Here is a 26361-nt window from a genome sequence, read left to right on the forward strand (position 1 = left end):
GGGATGGCGGCCGTAAAGTAGAAAGAATGGCGAGAATCCAGTAGTGGCTTGAGAGGCAGTTTTATATGCGTAAGTGACGAACGGAAGTACAAGATACCAGTTGGAGTGGTAAGATGCAACATACATTGATAGCATGTCACCAAGAGTTCTGTTGAATCGTTCTGTTAAGCCATTGGTCTGTGGATGATAAGCAGTAGTAGTGCGGTGAATAATTTGGCATTCAGATAGGAGTGACTGCAGGACGTCTGAGAGGAATACGCGGCCTCGATCGCTCAACAGTTCACGAGGGGCGCCATGGCGGAGAACGAAGTTGTTTAGTTTAAACGAGGCGATGTCTTTTGCTGATGCAGCAGGCAAGGCGGCGGTTTCAGCATACCGTGTCAAATGATCTACGGCCACAACAATCCATCGGTTGCCAGCGCCAGTAGATGAAAGAGGCCCGTATATATCAATGCCGACGCGGTCGAATGGCTGAGCTGGGCAGGGAAGTGGTTGGAGAGGTGCGGTGGAGACATGCGGGACACATTTGCGTCGCTGGCAGGCAATGCAGGAGCGCACGTATTTGTAGACGAAGGTGTACATCCCTCGCCAATAATATCGTAGGCGAAGCCGTGTGTAGGTGTTTGACGCTCCGTCGTGACCACACTGCGGGTCAGAATGAAAAGCGAAGCATAAATCTTGTCGTAGGTGGCGAGGCACTACTAAGAGCCATTTGCGGCCGTCATTGTGGTAGTTGCGGCGGTATAAAAGTCCGTCGCGGATTGTGAAATGCTGCGCCTGTCGGCGTAACGCTCGAGGTGCCGAAGTTGCCGGAGTATTGGACAAAAAGTCGAATATCATGACGATCCATGGGTCTTTTCGTTGCTCCGATGCCATGTCCAGGATGTCAAGTGGTGAGAGGTAATGTCTATAAGTAGAAGTGCTGCTGTCTGAAGTAACTGGAGAGCGCGAGAGGGCATCGGCGTCAGAGTGTTTGCGTCCAGAACGATAGACGACACGGATATCATAGTCCTGGATTCGCAGGGCCCACCGAGCGAGGCGGCCCGACGGGTCTTTTAGGTTGGACAACCAGCAAAGAGCGTGATTATCCGTCACCACGTCAAAGCGTCGACCGTAGAGATATGGACGAAATTTTTGAAGAGCCCATACGATAGCCAGGCACTCTTTTTATGTGACTGAGTAATTGGCCTCAGGTTTCGTGAGGGCACGACTAGCATAAGCGACTACGTATTCGGCATTAGTGTTCTCGAGTTGTGCGAGCACGGCACCAAGGCCGACATCACTGGCGTCAGTGTGAAGTTCTGTAGGTGCGCTTGGATCAAAATGGCGCAAGACTGCCGGAGACGTGAGCAGGTGACGAAGATTCGTAAAGGCATCATCAGAGGCTTCCGACCAAGCAGAAAGTTCATTGTCGCCTTGAAGAAGTTGGTTAAGTGGTGTGATCACTGCAGCAAAATTGTGAATGAAACGTCGAAAATAGGAGCATAGGCCAATGAAGCTGCGTAGTGCTTTGAAGTTAGTGGGCTTCGGAAATTCGGATACGGCGCGAAGTTTATCAGGATCAGGAAGAATGCCTTCTTTGTAGACAACGTGGCCTAATGTAGTCAGTTTTCGAGCTGCAAATCGGCACTTTCTTAAGTTAAGCTGGAGACCAGCATTCCGGAGACAGGTCAAAACTTGATGTAAACGCGGAAGATGGGTCGGAAAACCAGGGGAAAAGACGACAACGTCGTCGAGGTAGGAGAGGCAAGTATGCCACTTTAGGCCACGTAGGATGCCGTCCATAATGCGTTCGAAGGTGGCGGACGCATTGCACAGACCGAACGGCATCACAGTAAATTCATACAAGCCATCTGGTGTTGCAAACGCGGTTTCAGAACAGTCAGCGTCAGCCATGGGCACCTGCCAGTAGCCAGAGCGGAGATCTAAGGAGGAAAAAAACTCCGCTCCTTGCAAACAGTCAAGTGCGTCGTCAATACGTGGCAACGGGTATACATCCTTTCGGGTAATCTTGTTAAGCCTTCGATAATCGACGCAAAATGTATTGTGCCGTCTTTCTTGTTAACTAGGACGACTGGTGATGCCGAAGGACTACTAGAAGGCTGGATGACACCGCGATTGAGCATATCGTTCACCTGGTCATTGATAACGCGTCTTTCAGTCGCCGATACTCGGTAGGGACGCTGTCGAATTGGTGCATGGCTCCCAGTGTCGATAGTGTACGAAACAGTCGTTGTGCGGCCGAGTGATGTTGCTTGGCAATCAAAGGAGGAAGAGAAGCCTTGGAGCAAGCAAAGAAGTTCGTCGCGCTGCGTAGTCGTAAGGTCACTGGCAACAGCTGGCGTAAAAGAACGCGGTAGTGACTGTGGACGCGATGCCTCGAGAGCAGCAATATAAGTGGAGTCGTCCATCGTGTCAAATATTGAAGATGAGGTCAGTGGCTCTGCTCTTCCAAGGCTTTCACGGCGGCGTAAAGTAATTGGTTCAGCCGATGGGTTTGAGACGCACATGAAAGAGGCGCCAGCTTGGAACTCGAGGACAGCGAACGGCAGTGGTAGTGATCGGCGGCGAACTAAGAGTTTAGACGGAGCGAAGAGTACTGCGCCGTCATCTACATAGTCACAAGAGATACTGACAAGGGTGGAAGACCAGGCAGGTATAACGGTGTCTTCTGAAACAGAGATTTTGCGGCAATGGTCCTTATGGTCAGTGATAATATCAGTCGAAATCTGAAACAGCTCGATTTCGGCGCGGGCGCAGTCAATAATCTCATGATGCGTGGAGAGAAAGTCCCAACCTAATATGACGTCGTGTGAACATGATGGCAACACGATGAATTCCATGATATAGAGGACGTCCTGAATTACGACACGAGCATTGCAGGCGCCGGATGGCTCGACGTGCTGCGCGTTGGCAGTTCGAAGAGACAGTCCAGAAAGCGGAGTCGTCACTTTTCCTATCTTGCGGCGAATACGGGCATCTATCGCTGAAAGTGCAGCGCCGGTGTCGACAAGTGCTAGCGTCAATGTTCCTTCTATTGCGAATTCAATAACGTTCTTCGGGGAAGTGTGAGGCCTTATACATTTCGGTGGCACCGCAGTTCTCGCCTCCTGAACTGCGATAGTTAGTTTTCCTGGCGCAAAGGGCTCCGACGCTGGTGTATGGGGGAAAGCGAGCGGCGGCGAGGAGAAAGTGAACGGCGAGCGGCGGAGAATGCGGTGTTGACAACAGGAGGAGATTCAAAGGTGTCCGAATAGTTGCGGCGTTGTTGGAAACGTGGCGCATATGGACGCACATTGTTAGGGACGTTCGGTGTAAGGAGGCGACAGTGACGTGCTACGTGTCCAGCACGGCCACAATAAAAACAAATCGGGCGATTGTCCTCCGTGCGCCAATGATCTTGAGGTCGTGCATACTGCACCAGTGGCGGGACTGGAGCGGATACGGGCGGGCGCAAAGGCGGGCGAAGGGGACCGTAGGTCTTTGCTGCAGGCCTCGAAGCGACGTCGGCGTACGTCAGAGGAGCGGCAACCGGAGCCTGCTGGAGAGAAGGTGGAATGTGGTCGGCTACCTGCTCCTTGGTGACAGATTGGAGAGCGGGCGCCAACGGAGAATTCGACTGGCCCTGTGTAAGGGGAATCAGAGAAAGCTGACGAGCCACCTCTTCACGGACGAACTCCTTGATCTGTAGCAGTAGCGACGTGTTATCCGGGGACACAGCCAAGCTCGACATTGAAGTCGCCTGAGGGGGAGATTACTGGGTGGCTAGGCGTTGTTTGCGGAGTTAGTCGAAGCTTTGGCAGAGACTGACGAGTTAAGAGACTGTCGCCGGATTTTTCGCCAACAGCATCTGGAAGGCGTCGTCTTCAATGCCTTTTAAGATATGGTGGATCTTCTCGGCATCAGCCATTGTGACGTCAACGCGGTTGCAGGGGTCGACAACATCTTCTATATAACTTGTAAATGTCTCCCCGCACTGTTGCGCACGACTGCGCAAACGTCGCTCGGCGCGAAGCTTGCGAACGGCGGGGCGCCCGAATACCTCCGTCACGTTAGTTTTGAAGGCTGTCCCCGTCGTGAGATCACGTTCATGGTTGCGGTGCCACCCGCTGGCGACACCGCTCAAATAAAAGGATACGTAATTCACCTTTTTGGTGTCGTCCCAGTGGTTGTGGATGCTCACCCGGTCGTAGTGAGCGAGCCAGTCTTCTACGTCATGGTCTTCGGTAGCGCTGAAGATGGGTGGTTCGCGTTGACGCAACGGGCTGGGGCAGACCACGGTAGTCATTGGGGCAGCGGGTTGTGGTTGCGGTGGTCCTTCTTCCGGCATAATGAAGACAGGCTGCAGCGTCCGGTTGCGAAGTTCCAGAATTCCGGTTGTACCCAGCAGCTCCACCAATTGTAAAGGGGGTTTATTCGGTTCGTAGAGAAGCAGCGACCAACGCGGCAACAGCAGGTAGGGCGCAGCCAGCGAACGAACTGGGTACGAGCCACGCGATGGCGACGGTGCTTTTTAGCCTGCCGATCTTCTTCGTGACAATATATATATATATATATATATATATATATATATATATATATATATATATATATATATATATATATATATATTAATCTGGATGTACCTTTTTAAACCGTGGCTCGGGTGGGCAATATTCTGATTGCCTACAATGACATCGCAAAATCATGTCTTTTCGTTGAATTCTTAAAACAAATAATGGGGTTTTACGTGCCAAAACCACTTTCTGATTTTGAAGCACGCCGTAGTGTAGGACTCCGGAAATTTCGACCACCTGGGGTTCTTTAACGTGCACGTAAATCTAAGTACACAGGCGTTTTCGCATTTTGCCCCCATTGAAATGCGGTCGCCGTGTCCGGGATTCGATCCCGCGACCTCGTCCTCAGTAGCCTAACACCATAGCCACTTAACAACCACGGCGGGTCGTTTAATGCTTCTGCGATGGTACACTCAATGCAATATTACCACACACCGGAACATGTCTATACATTCTAGTTGGCAATAGAGTAGCTTAGTGATTTCATTTGTCATTGGTAACTTTGTTCTGAGCCCGCAATTTTAACTACGTGATGCAAGCGAATTTGTCTCTTTGAATCATGAATTGAAGGCAGTGGATAGATTGGTGCACAATGGAGAAAACTTGTGACTAAGAATAGAAAATCATGCAACTATCATATGATGTTCGTCATTGTTCATGCATTATTTTGGACATTACATATTATTGAAACACGCGGCAGCCATTTCTATGGGTCAAATTATCAAAAGGGGTCGAACATGAGATCCTTAGGCTTTTAGCACTGGTGAAATGACGCTTCGTGGCAGCAGGAAGGTATATATGACTGTAATACATAGAGCGTTTAATTAGGTGAGTTTGGAAAACCGGGCATGAGGATGCTTTTACCTATGTGACATTCCTTGCTGCCACAATGCACTATGACGTTTTATGTAATGCATTGCGTCAATGGGGCAGTATAACCACCATTATGCTACCGTTGTTGCTGAGTTCGTTTTCTCCGGATGTCCCGGAGATAATTGCTGAAAAGTAATGAGGGAATATTTTCTCAACTAGTTATCGTAGGATTCCTTGTGACTTCAAGCACTGGCGTCGGTGCTATGCGGTACGATCAGTTCAGCGCGAAGAAATTTATAATGCATCTTACAGGTAGACTTTGATAACATCAGTAGCGCATGCTTCGTATTGGGAGCCATGTACTTGAGCATGTCGCTAGCATTTTGAAAGAACTGCTTCTGCAGTACCTTAGGACGATAATGTGGTGCACAGTAAAATACACTCATATTACAGTGTCCAAATCATTTTCCAGGCTTACCACTTCGCTGGCAAACGTGCGTTTTCGTCGCTGGTAGCTGCTGCTGAATGACATCCTTCGGTTGCTCAGGGGATGCGTTTTGACTTCCGTGATCGTGAGGCGGGAATGGGAGTCCTGAAAAAAAGAACCAGCCACGGTTTCAGGAAAACCCACTCTGGTACAAGTTTACATGTCGATCTGAGCGGGCAATGAACGCTATGCTATGAATGAACTTGACAATTGGTAACAGAGTGGTGCAACGCAATGTTAATTCAGTTGTGGCGGCTCTCGAATCACACGCCTACCCTCCATGTTTTGCCGGTATAACCGTGAAGTCTCCTGTAATCTAGCTTCTCCGCGTAGCTAAGCGCTGGCGGCGTTCGGTGTACCTGAGGAGTAGTAGAAGAGACGGCGCGATGGTTGAGCTGCTAACGCCACTAAATGGTAGGGTTACTTGGGTTACTTGGACCTCTTTGACTTGAGGTCGGCAGAATGCGCGGACTTGTCGCGTGCCTGTCGGTATGCTCTGCGGGACCGTCTAGTGAAGATCCGTGGCGCGGCAGCGGGATGGACGAACGCGGTTGTTCGAACGCGTCACCGTTCGCTGACTATAGGCACGAACGATTAGGTGCTAGTGTCCAGCACGGGGGCAAATATATAGGCTCGATGTCCGGTCGCGGTGAGTCAGACTTCCTCGATTCTTCGGCGCCCATCGCCATGTTATATTGGTAGTAATTCGGCTAGTTGGCGTTGATCAATGAAAGTGGGAATCGTAACTTGTAACTATACCCGGCTTGATTAATAAAGACTGGACGATGCGCTTCCCCGCTCTGCGCCTTCTTTGGTGATATAGGCGACACTGAACATTTCATTTGGCTATGCCCACAATTCGACGCAGAAAGGAAAGAGATGGTTGACAGCCGGCAAAAGAATAGTCTTTCGCACAAGGCATTGTTTTCCCTGGAAAGCCCGCAGCAATCAGGAAGAGAGTGCAACGACAGCTGATTGACTTCAGGCGAGACACGAAGCTCTTCGACACCTTGCGACACATCCCTGATCTCCCCTCAGAGGAGGCTCTTGCGGAACAATTGCCGGAAATGTATGCCAAGCTAGCTCAGCCTGCTGCACCACCATCAGTATCTGTACTACTGTGTTTGGTTCCTTCGTCCCAATTGCACGTCTGAGAGACCATAGAGGGCAACGCAGTTTCCCTCAAGAAGGTTACAGCGTCAGATTGAAAAAGTGTAATTAAGGGATACCTTTCCTTCATATCTGCAAGCAAAATAACTGTCGCTAGATATAAAACCATAAACAAAATGATTCGTTGATCGCAAGCCAATCGGAAAGGTTTTCAGCGGAATATTTTCGTATTTACTGTGAGACTAACCACTTCTGAAACAAAGCATGTGGGTTAATAGGATAAAAATCCCCTGAATGCATAAATTACGATTAGGGTGATCTGCGGCTGATATTTAGCGCCGCCATTTACCATTGCATTTTTGAATGCGCAGTGGCTAAAGTCTGCTCCATTCCTGATGCTCACCTTGACGACTAGAACGGTAGCGTGTGAAAGCTGGCATGTGGTGCAGGTGATCTGAACGTACCACTCCGGCTTCCAGCTGGTCACGAGGGGTAACAGACCGAGCGTGAGACCGCACAGTACACGGTACAGGCCGCTCCTCCATGAGCTGTAGGTGTAGCCGTATACCTCCTGTACGACAATGCGCGCACGTGAATGAAGCGTTACCATGGCGATGTAACATGCAGGTAAATCCGTCGTGCCTACATGATTCCCCATTTGCGTGGAGTATTAATGGGCAGGCTTGCAGGTGTGGTTAAGCGAGCTTGGCAGCCTTCTAAGAGCCTAACACCGAGCTGCGTACTCATTTCAAGCCCATGTTTGGCTTGGTCAAAGGAGAGGAGAAGGAAATAGAGGGAAATACAGGGCGTTTGGCCAGTGTAAGTTCTGGCTGAATATGCTGTTCTGGAGAAAAAAATAAAGGGTATAAAAGGTGATAGAAAGAATAAAAAAAGTGAGAATAAATGAACACACGAACTCGATGCAATGCGTTAATGCAATTCACAAGTCCTTATGCACCTGAGCAGAGTTATTAAAAGTGCCGAAATCCATCAGTACCACAATCATAGAACTTCTTCCTACATCAAGGGGCACTTGTATAGTTATTTCAGCCGTGATGGGCGTAAGCTTCGCCAGTGCAGTTTTACTATTTCGCTTAACATTTCGCACGATAATATTTGCAGGGAACTAATTCCGCAAAACTTTCAAGTCATTGTCACGTATTCGTATAATATGGGGAATAGTTTAGTCAAACGAAACATTAACAAACACGCTTGTATCAGAATATTGTCGATCAATTTCTTGTCGCACGCTCTACATCTCAATTACTGCGCTTAACAAAAAGCCTAAAAGAAGTCCGACCTAGCAAGCACTTCAGTAAGCAAATAGTTGCAATGACTAGGTACTGAGTGACGCGAGACAAACAAATGTTTCAGAGAATTTTACTCCTTGGATAACTGACAAGTACGCTGATTGCCGCAGTATCTGCATTGCACAGGGCCCTATATGTGCTTATATGATGCAATTTTTTTTCATTGTTTACCATGTATGGATACTTATACCTGTTTATCTTTCGGAGATGACCACTTTTCACCAACTAACAAATGTTAAACGTAATTCCTCGTCGCAGGATGCGCCTGCATGTACTGGAAGTTTCTGGAATGTTATCGACGGTTCAAATCAATGTCTATTATAACCGAACCTTGCGTAATATGATTGTATGCGCCGCACGAATTGTGGGCTACTTTCTGCAAGGCACGAGGGCACAAGTAATTACGCTGGCACTTTCGGCGAGTCATGAATAAACGCCGACACGTTTGACCTGCTGATTAGTTTTTGAAAATGGCCGACGGTGGTCGCCGCTATCGTCGTGTTTCAAGTGTCGCTTCCATTTAAGGGCACACGTTCACCCAATAAGAAAGGCTAGTTTCGTGAGTCTCACTTTTGCTGCATTGTGTTCTTCAACTACAACTACCACAAGGTGACATCTCGTGGAGGCGCCTTTTTGTCCTCGTAGCGGTCGCCCCGTTTAACCGGGAGTCTAGCTTGAAGGGGACGCCAACGCCGACCCAGATCATCGACCTAGCTGCAGGCTACACAGTTTGCCTCCGGAGCACGGGCTTCAATCCGAGTCGACCAGGAAGAGCATAGCCAAATCAACTACCACTATGACGAACCGAGCATTGGCTGCGTCAATTGTATTGCAAAAACCTAGGTAACCACATATGTTGCGTGGAGCTTCGACCGACAACGTTGAAAGCTGGCTCGAAACATTCGAAACGGTTTCAAAGTTGAACGCCTACAACATTGAGGACAAGCTGCGCCATGTGTACTACTTCTTAGGGGACGGCGCGAAGACTTTGTTTGAGAATCGGGAGGCCACTAACAAAGTTCGACTTGTTAAGAAGCCACTTCCTGAAGACGTTTAGGAGCACCGTTCAAGGAGAGAGCGTCAACCCATTACTAGAAGCACGAGTTCAGCTGCCGAATAAGAACATTGCAGTTTTTACAGAACAGATTACCCGTCCTATATGGCACACCAACCTGGAAATATGCGAGGAGAAAGGAGTCATCTTGCTGATGTGGGGCGTAAAGCGAGGAACGTAAGGCCGGACTTATCTGAAGCCCGCCGAAGACCATAGCAGACCGCCGAAGACCATAGCAGAGGCAACGACGATTCAGAATAATCTGTAAATGCGCACTAGGCAATATAAACGCCAAGTACTTACGTCGTGGTGCGAAATCCAAGCACTGGGCTCCGACAACCTCCGAAAGAGCATCGTGACCATTGTGCGCGAAGTGCACAACATGTTTCCTTCGTCGCATACTCAGGTGTTCTCGATCACTGACATGGTCAAGGACTTACTTCAACGCTGACAGGAAGTTTCTGAAGCGTAGCTAGAATCGCCGCCTCCCATGTCGGAAGCGATGAACTACGCCGCCGTCGCCCGTTGTCAAGTTCCCCCTCCCCGACCGTGCCGGTTCCCCGTAACCCCTATTGCCGCTACCACCGCCGCCAGCTCGCGTGGCCGTTGCCGAATGCAAATACCCAAAGAAGAGAGACGTATGACGCACTCAAGACCCCTACCCGCTTTGCTATCACTGCAGAGAAGTGGGCCACATCTACCGCCGATGCCCATGCAGGGAGATGAGACTACGAGGCAACGCAGGCGACGGGCAGCGTCCACAGCTTGGCAAGCTACAACGTGACATCACTCGCGGGATCGAATCCCGGCCACGGCGGCCGCATTTCGATGGGGGCGAAATGCGAAAACACCCGTGTGCTTAGATTTAGGTGCACGTTAAAGAACCCCAGGTGGTCAAAATTTCCGGAGTCCTCCACTACGGCGTGCCTCATAATCAGAAAGTGGTTTTGGCACGTAAAACCCCAAATATTATTATTATTATTATTAACGTGACATCACCGACTACATTACTGTAAAATGCAAACGCCACCTAAACAGGACCTGATGACCCGACGTAACATAATTGCCACAAGGCAAATCAGCCGTGACCCGACGCCGTGCCTTAACTGCAACGCAAGACAAAGAACCACCGACCGCAACGTGCTTCTCAATTGCCACAGTCACCGCTCTTGTAGACAGTGAAGTCAGCTGATCCTTCATCAGCGGATTAATAGCCGCCAAGTTCAATAAATTCAAGACAACATGGGGTGGCTCTCATGCTCCGACAGCTGGAGGAAACCTGATAACATCGATTGGAACTTGGAACAACAGAAAGCTGAGCGAGTTGGTAAGGATTCATTATGCAAAAAAGAAGTGAGGCGTGCAGACAGGACACAAGGGATGGACACACACACTTCCCTCACCAGATCCTGCATGCACAAAATGAGCGCCACCTTTAATGCACAGGTCCGGCGCCTATCAGAAGCAAGTTATCATAGTGTAGCAGTGGCCACTGTGGCTGAGCGCCTAAAGAAGTCGGTTTCGAGAGGGACGGACGTGATTACAGAAAGCAGTAATAGCAAAAGAAGAGTAGTGACTATTCCGTATATTTATTCAGTGTCGCACAGGCTTTAAAAAAGTTGCAAGTAGATATGTTAATGTTGCTTTCGCTGCTCCCATTAAGCTAGGTAAGATATGCGCTGCCGTACAGAGAAAAAAGGAGCGGGTAACAGGCAAGAAACGAACAGATATTTGTCCAGTGAAGCACAATAAGAATAACAGTTTTACTGACTGTCGTATGGGTGTGGTTTATAAAATTCCCCTTAGCTGTGGCCAGTTCTACGTAGGGCAAACGGGACGGTGTATCCCACCCCCCAATCAAAGGTTAATACAACATAAAAGGTCGTTAACCACTGGATCGCCTTCTAATCTTTCGCTACATTGCCGAGATTGTAACTGCACGCCAGAGTTAGATGAATGCGCGATTTTGTACAGGCATAAGAATGAAGATATGCGCCTTATGGTAGAGGCATGGCATATCTATAATGGTGAAAGTGCGTGCGTGAGTCAGCCTTCGATTACTTTACATAAGGAAGAGATTAAGTGCCTTAAAAGTTATCTCTCACGTAGACTGGCACGTGTACCCGACTGACACGTGGTGTTACCATTCCTGAGCATGCGCAGATGAGTTCGGTGTCTTCTTTCTTTTTTCGCCTCAGTGCTCCCTTCAGTTGATAGTCGGCGTTCGTGTTGCCCACTTCTCTATTCTTGTGTCCTGTCTGCACGCCTCACTTCTTTTTTGCATAATGAATCAATTGGAATCTGCGCGGCGAAAATTAGTTCATGACCAGACCTACCCTGCGAGGTTCGTTGACCTCCAACAGTGCTCGCGAGACGTAATTCTTGGCATGGACTTCTGAGCCAACACTGCGCAACCATCTACCTAAAGTCTCAGTCGACAATGCTCCGATGACCATGCCATATCGTAGGAGAACTTTCTGAGTCACCACGCCTTGAGTGCGCTTGAAGATGAAATCAGGATACCGCCTCGCACCGGTGTCATCATTATTGCGGGCACCAAAACACTCGAAGACGTCGAAGGACGACCAGCACCTACTGCTGGGCCACGAAATTCGCGTCGCCGGGGTAATCGGTCTAATGATTGGAGAAAAAGCGGCATAAGTTCAGCCAGGCGTACAAACACCTCAGCAAGGGCACTACGATCGCATACATCGAGGAAGTTGTGGAAACTAGCAATGCCTTTGTCCTCTCAGATTCTGCCGCATTTACCCCGACGGCCATAGTTTCCGAACCACCCTTCGCCGTAAATCAGACTTTCCTCAGAAATAAGCAATAACGGCCCGATAGTCTTCTCCGACGATAAAAATACCGGTTTTTTGATGTCATCGAGGATTCCACAAACACCAGTTGCTACGCATTGCATAATAACTGAAGAGTGCGCTCGGCCACGCCGTCAAATCCGTACCGAGTTTTAACGCTGAAACGAGCGGCCATAAAGTAATAAGTTTATGAACTGCTACGCGATGAAATATTTCAGTTTTCGAAGAGCCTGCGGGCGCCTCCTGTAGTCTTGGTGAAAATAGACAATGGAACCCTGCGTTTCTGCTTGGCTTACCGCCGACTCAGCAAGATCACGAAGAGGGACGCATACACCTCCTAAAGATCAACGACGTGTTGAACCGTCTCTACCACGCTCTGTTCTCATCGACACATAGCTAGACTGCCTACTGGCAAACTGAAGTCGATGAGAGAGATCATGAGAAGAACGCTTTATCACGCCAGACAGCCTCTACGAGTTCAATGTCATACCGTTCGGATTTTGTTGGAACCTACTTTACGTCTACTTGGAGGACACCGTTGTCTTAGTCGGGAATTTCGACAAGCTTCGTAGGCAATTTGAGGCAGTGCTAGAGGCTATTAAGTCATGAGGGCTCACTCTGAAGACTGGAAGTATCGCTTCACTAAGGATGAGCTTCTGTTCCTAGACCACGTCATCAGAATATATGGAGTCCATCCTAATTTGCACAAGACACCTCCCATCGTTGACTTTGCACAGCCCCCAGACAAGAAGGGAGTGCGCAAATTCCTTGGCATGTGTGCTTATTACAGGCACATGGTCAGACTTTTCATGCATCGCCGAACCTTTAACATATCTGACAAAATCCAACATCGAGTTGAAGTGGGAAACGTCGCAAATTGAAACATTCGAAGAACATAAACGGCGTCTGCAGTCATCACAGGTACTTGCCCATTTCGATGAACCGAAATCCATACTGAGGGAAGTAGCCTAGGCATCGGAGCTATCCTAGTCCAAAGGAAAGATGGATTTGAAATTATCGTTGTTTACGCTAGCTAGTCGCTGTCGAAAGCAGAAACCAATTATTCTACGATATAAAAAGAATGCTTGGCCATCATTTGGGCTACCACGAAATTTTGTCCTTATTTTACGGGAGGTCCTTCAAAGTCATAAGAGACCACCATGCCTTGTGATGGCTGGCAAATTTAAAGGACCCCTCAGGATGCCTCATGTGATGGAGCCAAAGACACCAGGAATTTGGCAACCGTCGTCTACAAGTCGCTACAGAAGCATTCTGATGCAGACTGCCTATCACTCGCCCTCATTTACCCGTCGCCGCAAGACGACGAGGATGAGAACGCCTTCCTGGGGACAATAAGCGCGGAAGATTTCGCTGAAGAGCAGTGAGCAGACCCGGAGCTAAAAAGCCACACCGAGTACTTGGAAGGCATCACAGACGTTGTTCCTAGAAAATTTAGCTGAGGATTGTCTTTGTTTTCCCAACAAAGCGAGATACTCCTAAAAAACTTCTAACGAGTGCATGCAAATGAACTTCTGGATGTGCCGTTGCGACTGCTCGGCACATCCAGAAGCGACTGCTCGAATGCGACTGCTCGGCACTTCGCATTCCCCTGTGCGTTATAGAGAATACAAGAGAAGCATTACTGTGCCTGACCACCGATGCCGCCCACTACATCAGGACACGCCAAGACTGCCAGTGACTCACGACACCAAAGACAAGACTAGTGGGATTGCTGTAGCCGATCGAGCCACTTTGCTGACCATTCTAGCAGATTTGAATGGACTTCTTGGGGCCATTTCCGATGTCAAAGTACGCGAATAAATGTATCGTCATTGCTATGGACTAGGTTACCTGCTACGCCTCCTGCTTTGTCTTAGGAGTGCAGCTTGTACTAAATACCAAAAAATAAAAAAAATAAATGGCGCTGCAACCCAGTGGTAGCGCAGCCGAAGTGGTGAAAGCGTTCGTTAAAAGCATCGTGCTGCCACATATAGTACTCCAGAAGTCCTGATTAGAGCTGTGCACGGGCCGCAATTCTGAGCCAGCGCCCGGCCCGGGCCCTACACTACCACAGGCGGCCCGGTCCGGCCCGAAGCTAAAGAGCCTGAGTTCGCCCGGCCAGGCCCAACTCGGCCTTAGGCCGGGTTAAGGCCCGGGCCGGGCCCGGCCCGACCTGCAATAAGGCGACGCCCACACAAAAAGAAACAATATCAGGAAAATCAGTTTATTTAGATGACCTTATAATGTTGAACTGTTGCCTTCCATGTGACAAAAGCGTGAATATATACAGATGCAGCGCGCGCACAGAGTTGTTATTCTAAGCTATTGTGCAAAAACAAGTTGTCCATTGATGAAGGGTTAAGGCATGTGCGGCGCACCTGCATTATGAATCCGGCAGCGCTGAAGTTTCGTTCACTGTTTGAACTGGTGGCCGGAATGGCTAATAGCCTCTTAGCAAGAAGAACAAGTTTTGCGTACCGTGGCTTACTTGCTTTTCCAAAACTGCACTAGTTCAGATTCCGAGCACGCTGTCGATTCTGCTGCCAAGTAATCGGTCAGCTCGTTTTGTTCAGCAGTCTGGTTGCTGGCTGCGTCGCTCCACTCACTGAAGAAGTCCATGCATGGCTTTTTTGTGGCAGGTTGTTCTTGGAGAGCGCACGAGTACTCCCGTGGTATCAACGCGAGAAGTTCTCTTACGCGATCGTACACCTCCTCGCGCTCTTCGGCGGAAACCATCCGAAGGTGTCGAAATTGCGGGCACGACATTGTGGCCATCTTGTGCTCCATCGTCAGGATGACCTTCGTCCGTAGAAAGTAGTGGGCACGTTGCTGGAGCTTCGCCATTTCTGTGGGCTTTGATGGTTCGGCTTGCCCGCGAAGAATCCTTTCAAGCTTTGCAAAGTGCAATAGTTTTGCAAGTGCAATTCAAGTTTTGCAAAGTGCAAAGTGCCCCTATACACCGCCGCTTGGCTAATTTGTATGTGTGGCAAAGGCGACCCCGCGTGCGCCGTGCACAGACTAATCTTCGCTTTCCAAACGCTTCCCTTTTCAGCCTTTTTTACTGGGAGGCGCCTGTAAGCGGCGGCTTTTCCAAAGCGTCGGTACTTGGTAGAACCGAAAACGCATTCCGAGCCTCCGCTAGCTTCCGTTTGCCTTTTGTGAGCGTTTGTACTTTTCTCCCGTCCCTGTAGATTCCATTTTTGATGAATAAGTACATTGCGCTTCCTGCTGTACCTGCATGCGAGACGACAAGCATACTTTCGCATAAGGTACGCAGTCGAGATGCGGGAGCCCGACCGGCCCGTCCGAGACATAGAAACCCTGGCCCGGGCCCGGCCAAAGCCCGTGTAAGAGAATCTCCAAATGGCCCGAGCCCGGCCCGCGGGCCGGGCCGGGTCCGGGCTTTTGGGCCCGCCTGGTCCCTTCCACAGCGCTAGTCCTGATAGCCTATAGAGGACTTACCCAAGCCATTCTGCGATACAACTGGACAAGTTACCCCAGGACAAGCGCCTACCACCCGCAGACGAATGGCTTGAGTGAGTGACTGAATAACACCCTCGCCGGCATGTCATCCATGTACGTCGAAGTTGAACAAAAGACTTGGGAAGCGGTCCTTCCCCAGGTAAGCTTGGCTTTTAACAAGGCGCTGCAAGGAACAACACAGTTCACGTCATTTAATCTGGTTTACGCAAGGAACCCGACGGCGACTCTCGACGGCCTGCTGCCACACGTCACTGACACAGAGAATTTCGACGCTTCCGCCCATCTGCAGCGAGCCGAAGAAGCACAACTGGCCCGCCGGCAAATCAAGAGCCAGCAAAGGCCAGACAGCCAAAAGTACAAAATTTGGCAAAACTACGTGGGATACCAGCCCGGCAATCGAGTTTGGGTTTCAGCCCTGATACATCGACGTGGACTTCAGTTTCGCGGCGCTATTCCGGACCCTACAAGGTCATCCAATGTATTGGCGCACTGGGCTATGAAGTTGTACCAGGCGGCATTTCGCAATCACAGTGGCGCCGCGCACAACCTCAAGCCGTCCACGTGGCGCGTCTTAAGCCTTTCGGTGCCGGCTGATGAACTTCGGGACTGTTTCTTTGTTGCCTTGTTTTTTTCCTAGGGGTAGTTTTGTTTTCAGCTTTTGCGTTTGTTTGCAGCATCGGGACCACGCTATTTAAGAGGTGGTCTTTGCTAAGGATGAAGAATACAGTATAGCAAAAGTGTAAATCATGAAACTTGCTTGATTATCGGGCGAACTTGATTCCACAAATGCAAGGGACACTAAGCACGACAATAGCGAGGTGCACAGTCGGCGATTGTCGAAAAATTATCAGCAGGTCAAGCGCGTCGGATTTCAAACTTCGTCCGTCGAAGGTTCCAGTGTAATCGCTGGTACCCGATTGCCTTCCGGAAAGTACTGTGCAATTCGCGTCGCGCATACAATCAGATTGCAGAAGATTCGGTAAGAACAGACAACGGCCTAAACTGTTGTTTCGACATATGCAGGTGCGTCCTGTGCCGAGCGGTGATATTCAACATTTGTTAGCCGGTGAAAGCAGTAACCCTAAAGAAATAAAGAAGTACGCGTATACGCGTACTTGTTGGTGGCTTTTGCTGTGAATATATAGGAAAAAAAATCTAATATTTACCAAGGGTTCATCAGCACCTTCCCGAATGACCGCGGCGAATCCGAGAATTTCGTCTTCCGGCCGGACACCATACACCATGCTGTGGGCTCAGCGAGTAGCCCTCACCTCTGGATGTCTCCTGGATGGCCTCTGTCGTACTCCGTCGGTGCTGATGCTGATAAGAAAGTGAAAACAAATATGTAGGTCCAACTCGCATTTCAGATTTGAAGCGCGGGATTGTAAAGCAGTTAATTTAATAGTGCACAACCTAATGTGATCCGCACGATTGCCATCACTTTAAATTTATGCTGTGTGTAATCTTGCTCAGCGTTTATGCAATGCAATGTTCAGAACTTTATGTGCCTAAATTTAGTCAGTACACCATTTAAAAGCTATGCCGAAGTGTGAACAGCCCTTGAGATGGATTATATGTAAACAAAGACACTGCGAGAGGTCGACAGAGTGACGTCACGGTACCCACGGCGGTATTTGATCCTTACCGCGGCAGGAATGGAGAAGAGAGGTGTATGACAGAGAGAACACTTATGCGCTACACCAGTTGTGTCGGAGTGCAGACATGTAAGTAAATTTAAGGATCCTGTAGTGCTTGTGCCCCTATGGCACAAATTCATTCTAGTGAAATGCCAAGAATGGCAAGGTATCTGTATAGCGCAACAAAACAAAGACAAGAAGAAATGAAGACGAAGACAAGCGCTTGTCTTCGTCGCTGTTTCTTCATGCGTCCTTGTTTTCTTGCACTATACAGGTACCTTTCAGCGATGACTGACCAAAAAGGCTATATCGCCACCCTCGAAAAGAATTGGCACATAGGCAGTTGCCTGCGAATGGGGTTAAGTCCACAAATATAAAAAGTTTCAAAGATAGTGTTGAATATCATGCTCTATTCCATTAAAATGTATATGTGCATTAGAGACAACGGTGAATAAGTATTACGAGGTGATGTTTCTGTCGGCATGTATTGTTTATTTACGAGCAAGAGAGGTGCGCTTGCGAGCGCTAGGTCAAAGGACAACGCGCAGTAAATATATGGGCAGGTTTCCTTTATAATAGTGGTTGAGTAATTAAGGGTAAACAATGCTTTTACGCTGGCCGAAATAATAATATTATTGAGAGCGTCATCTTTCCCACGAGGAAAACCTATTATATTCCTTTTCAAAATGTGTGTACGACCATCGACGCTATTTGCTGATGCACTTCAATTACGCTGAATAACAATTGAGCTGCAGAAGTACTAGGAAGCAAAAGTGATAAATAAGAAAATAGGCCACACAATTTATCATCATCGTCCTCAGCCCCCGCACTTCAGGACAAATGCCTCTGCCCGCGATCTCCAATTACCCGTCTCCGTCTCCTGCGCAAACAGATTTCAACTTGCACCAGCAAGGTTTCTAATTTCATTACGATACCTAGTTTTCTGCCATCCTCGATCCTCGACTACGCTTCCCTTCTCTTGGCACCCATTATATAACTCTAATGATCCACTGGTTATCTATATTACGCATTACATTGCCTGCCGAGCTCCACTATTTCTCTTAATATCAATTAAAATATCGACTATCCCCGTTTGCTCTCTGATCCACGCTGCTCTTTTTCTGTCTCTTAACGTTGCGCCTAAGATTCCTCGTTCCATCGCTCTTTGCGCGGTCTTTAACTTGTTCTCAAGCTTCTTTGTCCATCTCCATGTTTCTGCCACATATGTTAGCGCTGGTAGAATGCATTGATTGTACACCTTTTTTTTCAATGATAATAATAAGCTTCCAGTAAGGAGCTCACATTGCCTACCGTATGCGCTCCAACGCACTTTTATTCTTCTGTAAATTTCCTTTGCATGATCAAGGTTCCCTGTGAGTAAATGACCTAGGTAAACGTACTCCTTCAGAAGCTAGAGGCTTACTGGCGATCCTGAACTTGTGTTCCCTTGGCCGCCATTTGATCATTATCTTTGTTTTCTGCACAATAATCTTCAACCGCACCCTTACACTCTTTCTGTCAAGGTCCTCAATCATTTCTTTTGACTCGTCCCCAGTGTTGCTGAACTTGATAATGTCATCTGCGAACCGAAGGTTGCTCAGGCAGTCACCGATGATTCTCTCTCCTAAGGCTTCCCAGTTTAATAGCTTGAATACTTCTCCCAAGCATGCAGTGAATAACATTGGAGAGATTGTGTCTTCGTGCCCGACCCCTTTCTTGATAGATAACTTCCCACTTTTCTCGGGGAGAACCACGGTAGCTGCGAAATTTTTGCAGATATTTCCTAAGATATTCACGTATGCCTCTTGATTGATTCATTGATTGAAATCTTTATTATTCCACCGATCTGGGGCGCCCGCCTCTTCACCAGCACGTAAGTAGGGGGGGGGGGGAGGACGAAGCAGTCCCCGCACGTTGAGGATGGTGAGTCTCCGTGGCCTAAACGGCAAGGCGGATTGCTCGACGCTGGTGGTCTCCAGCCTCGCTGTGGAGCAAGGCCTCCCAGGCTTCTCTACTGTCAATGTTTTCCTTGGCCCCTGGGGAGCCAGCACATTCCCATATTATATGGTCTAGCGTACCTTTCTTCTTACAAATTTTGCAGAGGGCTTCGTTATAGTCTCTCCTCTGAGTTAAGTAGATCCAATAAGGTGATGTATAATCGTTTCTCTGGAGACCTCGCCAAATGCGAGCGTCCTCCAGAGAGGGAGACCGATGCGGAGGCGGAAAGATTCTTCTTTCGGCTTTGTAATAATCTAGAGTTTCCCTGTACATGATGACGTTATCGTTGGCTCCTAGAACTGGCCCCTCTAAAGTTCCTAATCTCATCCGCCCACCTTACTTTCAGCCGCCGCCTACTACGCTTACTTTCTCTTGGAATCAAGTCCGTAACCCTTAATGACCACCGGTTATCTTCCCCTCTTATTACGTGCGCTGCCCATGCCCCCCCCCCCCATTTCTTTTTCTTTGTTTCAACTAAGATGCCCCTAACTCGAGTTTGTTCTGCTCTCTTCTTACCTCCCCCCCCTCCTTAACGTTACACCCATTTTTCCGTAGCTCGTTGCGTCGTCCTGAATTTAAGTAGAACCCTCTTCGTGAGCCTCCAGGTTTCTGCCCCGTAGTTCAGTGCTGGTGAGACACAGCTGTTATACACTTTTCTCTTGAGGAATAATGGCTACCTGCTGTTCATGATCTGAGAATCCCTGCCAAACACACCCCAGCCCATTCCTATTCTTCTGATTATTTCAGTCTCGTGATCCGCATGCGTGGTCACTACCTGCCCTAAGTATACTACTTTACCAATTCCAATGCCTCGCTACCTATCGTAAGGTGCTGTTCTCTTCTGCGACAGGTAAACATTACTTTAGGTTTCTTCAGATTAATCTTTAGACCCACCCTTCTGCTTTGCCTGTCCAGGTCAGTGAGCATGCATTGCAATTGGTCCCCTAAATTACTAAGCAAGGCAATATCATCAGCAAATCGCTCCGTGACCGATGCATCGTTGTGGGTATGTGTTATTGTATGAGAATTGTCATAACCGCTATCAACACAAAGACGCGCTTCGTTGCTGATGCCGTGTTGTGGGTATGTGTCATTGTATGGGAATGGTCATCACCATTATCTACATGCTGACGCGTTTCGTGGCCAATCCCTCGTTGTGGGCATGTCATTGTCTGGAAATTGTCACAACCATTATCAACACGCTGACGCGCTTCGTTACTGATGCAGCGTTGTGGGTATGTGTCAATGTATGGAAATTGTCCCAACCATTATCAACACGTAAACGCACTTCGTGGCTGATGCAGCGTTGTGGGTATGTGTCATCGTATGGAAATTGTCACAACCATTATCTACACGCTGACGGGTTTCGTGGCTGATCCCTCGTTGTGGGTGTGTGTCGTTGTATGGAAATCGTCATAACCATTATCAACACGGTGACGCGCTCCGTGGACGATGCCGTATTGTGGGTAAGTGTCATTGTAGGGAAATTGGGATACGCATTATCAACACGCGGATGCGATTCGCGGCTGATGCAGCGTTGTGGGTATGTGTAATTTTATGGAACTTGTCATAACCGTTATCAACACGCAGACGCACTTCGTGGCTGATGCCGCGTTGTGGGTATGTGTCATTGTATGGAAATTGCCACATCCATTATCAACACGCTGACGCGTTTCGTGGCTGGTTCCTTGTTGTGCGTATGAGTGATTGTATAGAAATTGTCATAACCATTAAAAACACGCGGACGCGCTTCGTGGCTGATGCAGCGTTGTGGGTATGTGTCATTGTATGGAAATCATCGTAACCATTATCAACATGCTGACGCGCTCCGTGGACGTTGCCGCATTGTGGGTATGTGTCATTGCACGGAAATCGTCATCCCCATTATCTACATGCGGACGCGCTTCAAGGCCCATCCCCCGATGTGAGTATGTGTCATTGTATGGAAGTTGTCATACGCATTATCAACCCGCGAACTCGCTTCGTGGCTGATGCAGCGTTGTGGGTATGTGTCATTGTATGGAAATTGTCAAAACCAATGACAATGACAATGACGCGCTTCGAGGCCGATCCCTCGTTATGGGTATGTGTCATTGTATGGAAATTTTCATAACCAATATCAACACGTGGACGTGCTTCGTGACCGATACCTCGTTGTGGGTATGTGTCATTGCATGGAAATCGTCATCACCATTATCTACATGCCAGTGGCGTAGCCAGAAATTTCGTTCGGGGAGGAAGGGGGGTGGCTGACGTTGCCGCTCGGCCTCCTCTTTGTAGAATTTGTAGAAGAATCAAATACATGAAAAATAACTCCATTGCCATTGCCGGAAATTCTGCAAACGAATTCTTGAACGCTACACACTGGGAAGACAAGTAAAAGATGTATTTTTTTATAAAACATATACTCGTATGTACGAAAAATTGTGCCCGAAATAACTAATATCAATGCTTCCATGTTTTTGTCTACTTAATAAGTATAGGAAATATCACACGAACTTTAGAACTATATCAGTTCGAAACGAGCAAAGGAGTGAATGTCGCTCATATGAAAAATGTTAAGGCTGTGAAGTGAACAATTTGAAGAAAAATATGTTAATAAACCTTTCTCATTTAATAGCCTCGTTTAGATTTTTAACATATTCAACGGCTAGGGAAAAATCTCAAGGACGCTCTTCTTTGTCCGTGCCAATGTACTGCACAGGAGCAGCTGTCACCGTTCGTGTATTGAGATTAATTTCACCGTAATTTGTAGTTACAACAGAGAGAACATATAAAAACAAGGAGCTCTGCAAGATATACGAGGTCGAGCCAAAAGAAAGTGAGCCAACGCTAATGTATGATAAACGGGATACGTTATTTAAAGTAGTCTCCACGAGAACCTAGACAGTTGTTCCACTGACTAACGAGTAGCGTGATTTCTGTCTAATAAAAGTGCTTGGTTTGCTGCTTCAAAAGGGCTGTAACTGACTTTCACGTCATCGTCCGACACGAACCTGGTTTTGTTGAGCTTTTTTTTTTCTTCAAATGCCCCAAAATGTGAAAGTCGCGAGGCATCAGGTATGTCCTGTGTGGCGGATGTTGCAGCGTTTCTCACTTGAACTTTGCAAGTTTTGTGGTAACCACATCAGCGACGTGGGGACGGGCATTGTCGTGGGGCAAGATAACCCCATTACTCAATTTTCCGCGTCGTTCGCTCTTGATTGCCATACGCAGCCGATTAGGCCTTTCACAATATCGGAAACGATTGATAGGCTTTCCAGGTTTAGTAAATTCGACCAGTAATGGCCCCTGACAATCGAAGAGGTCAACAACACATTTCCGGTGGAAATGACGGCCTTTGATTTCTTTGGGGGGATAATTCGAATGTTCCCACTGTAAGCGTTTCCGTCATTGTTTCACGCTCGTAGTAGCAGCAACCATGATTCGTCCTCGGTCACAATTGCAGACAAGCAGTCGTCACCCTCATTGTGATACCAGATCAGATGATTCAAGGCAGTGCCGAACCTCTCCGTCTTCTGGCGGCGACTCAAAATCTTGGGTAGCCCATTGCGCACGCAAGGACCGATAACCAGCATGTTTATGAATTGCTCGTGTGAACTGAACCATGACTGACGTTCACAAGCTTTGCCAGTTCATCAATACTTATCCCGCGTTCTTTTCTAATCAGGTCATCAAGCTTTGCAATTGTGTTGGAAGTGATTGCGCAGTGGCTTTGGCCCGGTGTTAGATCGTCTTTGCAACTTTCACGTCCTTCTTTGAACTGTTTCCTCCAACGCTTCACAGTGGCCAATGAAATGAATTGTTCAACGTAAAGGCAGCCATATAGCTACTAATTTCATTTTGGGAAATACCTTGAGCTGTCAAAAACCTCACAAGACCACGCTGCTCAACTTTTGAAGTGTCCACTGTGTCACGCAACCACGTTCAACCCAGTCTGTGAGAGCATTAAAGAACATTTATGCTCACACCTGCAATGTCACTTTTCTAAATAAGAGATGCGTGTGTGCTACGCGTATGCCTCACAGATAATAAACAGAACCATTAATGCGCGGGGTGGATTGGCTCACTTTCATTTGACTTGACCTCGTAAATTAAAAATGTGAAGATACAATGGAATAGGCAAGTGCGAAGATACAGCTTGACAAAGGGCGAACAATTTTCAGTGGGAACAAAGTTCACTGCACATGTACACCAAACCTTGCAACAAGATGTTTAAATATAGGCATGAGTCTCCAACAAACCTATGTATCTCAGAAACAGTCACACTATATAATGCCTCAAACAAGGCAAATAAGCATGTTGCGCATCACAGAATGACAGATCAGAGAATCTAACACCCCCCCCTCTCTCTCAACGCTTCCCCTGGTGTATCGCGCTCGGCAGAAGGCTCTGTGCGCTTTCCTTCCTTGCGCACACAATAATGAGCCAACATCGTCGGCTTATCCATGCCACCCCGTCCCCAACCTACGCTTTCACTCGCACATATAGCGTGCGGCACGTGGTGACGAACTTATCGCCTTTCGGACTTTATACAGAACATGAGGGCGATGGCGATGCTAGGAATGCGCCTGGAGTATCCGTATCACTGCTATCACAATAATATAATCAGAGTACCCCGCATATGAAGCATCCCGTGGCCCATTACTTTCCGCAAAAGAAACAGTAACAAAAACGAACTTTCAGCGTGCTCCAATTCTCTGCGCCGCAAAAGTGTCATTTTTTTTTCTTTTGTGAGGCCGGGGTACTGAAATGGAAGAACACAAAGAAAAGCATGTTGGCCACAATCGAATGCCTAGTTTGGGCACCTAATGTGGCTACCGAAGGAATATCGAAGAAAGCGTGAGACGCTTGGTCCACACAGAACGATACGCATACTTACAGGTGTCCTACACTGGCGAGATAAGACTTTCCGGAGAAGTTGCGCTCAAGCGAACGTGTTTCAATCCGTCGAGACCCCACAGTGATGGCGGCGAGCGACCATTGTTTCTTTTTCTCGTATGCTAGCCAAAAAGCATCCAAAGCTCTGCCAGGCGAAAATGCACTCGGCAAGACAAAAGCGAACGCGCACCGAAGTGCGCTGTGCGGTGTACGGGGCAACACGAGAAAAGCGCATGCGTTCTGGCTCTATCTGGCAGCCCTTGGGTAGCGACAACAAGATTATTCAAGAGACTCAATGAGTCCTTGCGAGTAAAATTCAAAGTAGAAAAATAAGAACGTGGTTACCTATGCTGGCTTCAGTGACTTGACATGGATGCGTTGGCGCAGGTGAAAAACTGTTGATATTCTTTGTTGTGACATGGCCGAACAAATGAACCAGCACAATGTTACTTCTCATAGGACCTCGCTGCGTGCTTTGTCAACTTGTCTCATAGTATGTTGATTTGGCTTGTCTCATTATATGGTGCGATGAACGAATTTAGAAAAGTTAATGCACCTCTGGCGTCAAATGCTCATAACACTAAAGCCTACATCACGAATTTGGAAAGGTCAATGCATCCTTCGTATCAAAAGTTCATGAAAGCTTTATACCAATAAAGTATGGGAATTCAAATCTATGCGCTCCATATATGCCGCGGCTTCCGCGAGATGCCGCGACGAGCCCACTCGCGATCAAAACACCCTTGAAACTTTGTTCTCGGAATGGGCTCCTTGCGTTATGCGACTTCCTGTGCGTGGGCGCTGCCGCAAAATCCAGCCTGAGTTCGCAATGTTAGTGTTGAAATGTCTTTTCGATCATGAAAAATACCATTCTAGACCAAATCCAGAATGATTTCCGGCGCCGGGGGTTGTTTTGGCTGGCGGTGCATGACAGCACGAAAAAATTTCAGGGGGGGGGCTGAAGCTCCATGAGCGACCCCCCCTGGCTACGCCCCTGCTACATGCGGACGCGCTTCATTGCCCATCCCTCGATGTGAGTATGTGTCATTGTATGGAAATTGTCATAACCATTATCAAAACATGGACGCGCTTCATGGCCAATCCGTCGTTGTGGGCATGTGTCATTGTGTGGAAAAAGTCATCGCTTATAGGAAGACGCGGGCGCGCTTCGTGGCCGATCCCCCAATGTAGGTGTATGGCATACTATAGAAATCATAATGATTATCCACTTAGCATCGTATGCACCACCCGTTACTTGGCCAGTGCCCTGTATCGGGTATGTGCTATGGTATGGAAATCGGAATCGTAATCAACACGCGGACATGCTTCTTCGCCGGCTCCCTGTTGTGGGTATGAGCGAAACTATGGAAATTAACATGTTGACGAGCATGCGAACACGCTTGGTGACCACACGAGGCGGCATCAAGCAAAACATAGTAGAGATCGCTGTTCTTGACCACAACACACTAAAGATCAGTGTTCTTGACGGATCCCCCGCTCTGGGTATGTGCCATAGTATTAAATTTGTTATCAACAACACACGGCGATAATTAATTTAAAATAAATTAAAATTGAATTACGGGGTTTTACGTGCCAAAACCACTTTCTGATTATGAGGCACGCCGCAGTGGAGGGCTCAGGAAATTTCAACGCCCTGGCCTAGTTGCATTGTCGCGATATGTAGAGCCCGCTTCTTGGCCAATCCCCTGTTGTGGGTTTGTGCCATTGTATGGAAATTGTTACCATCATCAACACACAGCGATCACCTCAATGGCCTAGTGGCATTGGCGCGATATATACAGCCCGCTTCTTCGCCAATCCCACGTTGTGGGTATGTGCCGGAGTATGAAAATTGTTACCATCACCAAAGATGGCGATCAGCTCAATGGCCTAGAGGCATTGACGCGATATGCACAGCCCGCTTCTTGGCCAACGCTCCGTCGTGGTTATGCGCCTGAAACGAATTTGTTTACTGTCTTATTTAACAGGCCGAAGTGTTGCTTCAGTTCCACAAATGAACAAAGCCAGCTGCAACTTAAGACACACAAAAACACACTTTATAAAGCACAAATCAAAGCAGTGGCAAACAGCGTTATGGGGTTATGGGGTTATGGTATACCAGCATATTGCCAAGAAGGGAATCATTGCATGATTGCCTTGTAAGAACTCGAACAAGTTCAATACATAAACTAGTGGCTTAACATAGCCCTGGC

General features: G+C 48.1%; 1 protein-coding gene across 1 annotated transcript in view; it reads right to left on the minus strand.

The window, feature by feature from the left end:
* The window catches only part of LOC142576609 (polyamine-transporting ATPase 13A3-like), a 296153-nt gene that overhangs the window by 216447 nt on the left and 53345 nt on the right, over positions 1-26361 (minus strand). The window contains exons 2-4 of the mRNA XM_075686810.1: positions 16799-16952; positions 7370-7537; positions 5848-5961 (exon numbers count right to left, since the gene is read on the minus strand). Of these exons, the coding sequence (XP_075542925.1) occupies positions 5848-5961; positions 7370-7537; positions 16799-16876 (360 nt within the window). The 5' untranslated portion in view covers positions 16877-16952. The remainder of the gene's footprint in view (positions 1-5847; positions 5962-7369; positions 7538-16798; positions 16953-26361) is intronic.

This window comes from Dermacentor variabilis, chromosome 3 (genome assembly GCF_050947875.1).
Source record: "Dermacentor variabilis isolate Ectoservices chromosome 3, ASM5094787v1, whole genome shotgun sequence".
Lineage (NCBI taxonomy): Eukaryota > Metazoa > Arthropoda > Arachnida > Ixodida > Ixodidae > Dermacentor > Dermacentor variabilis.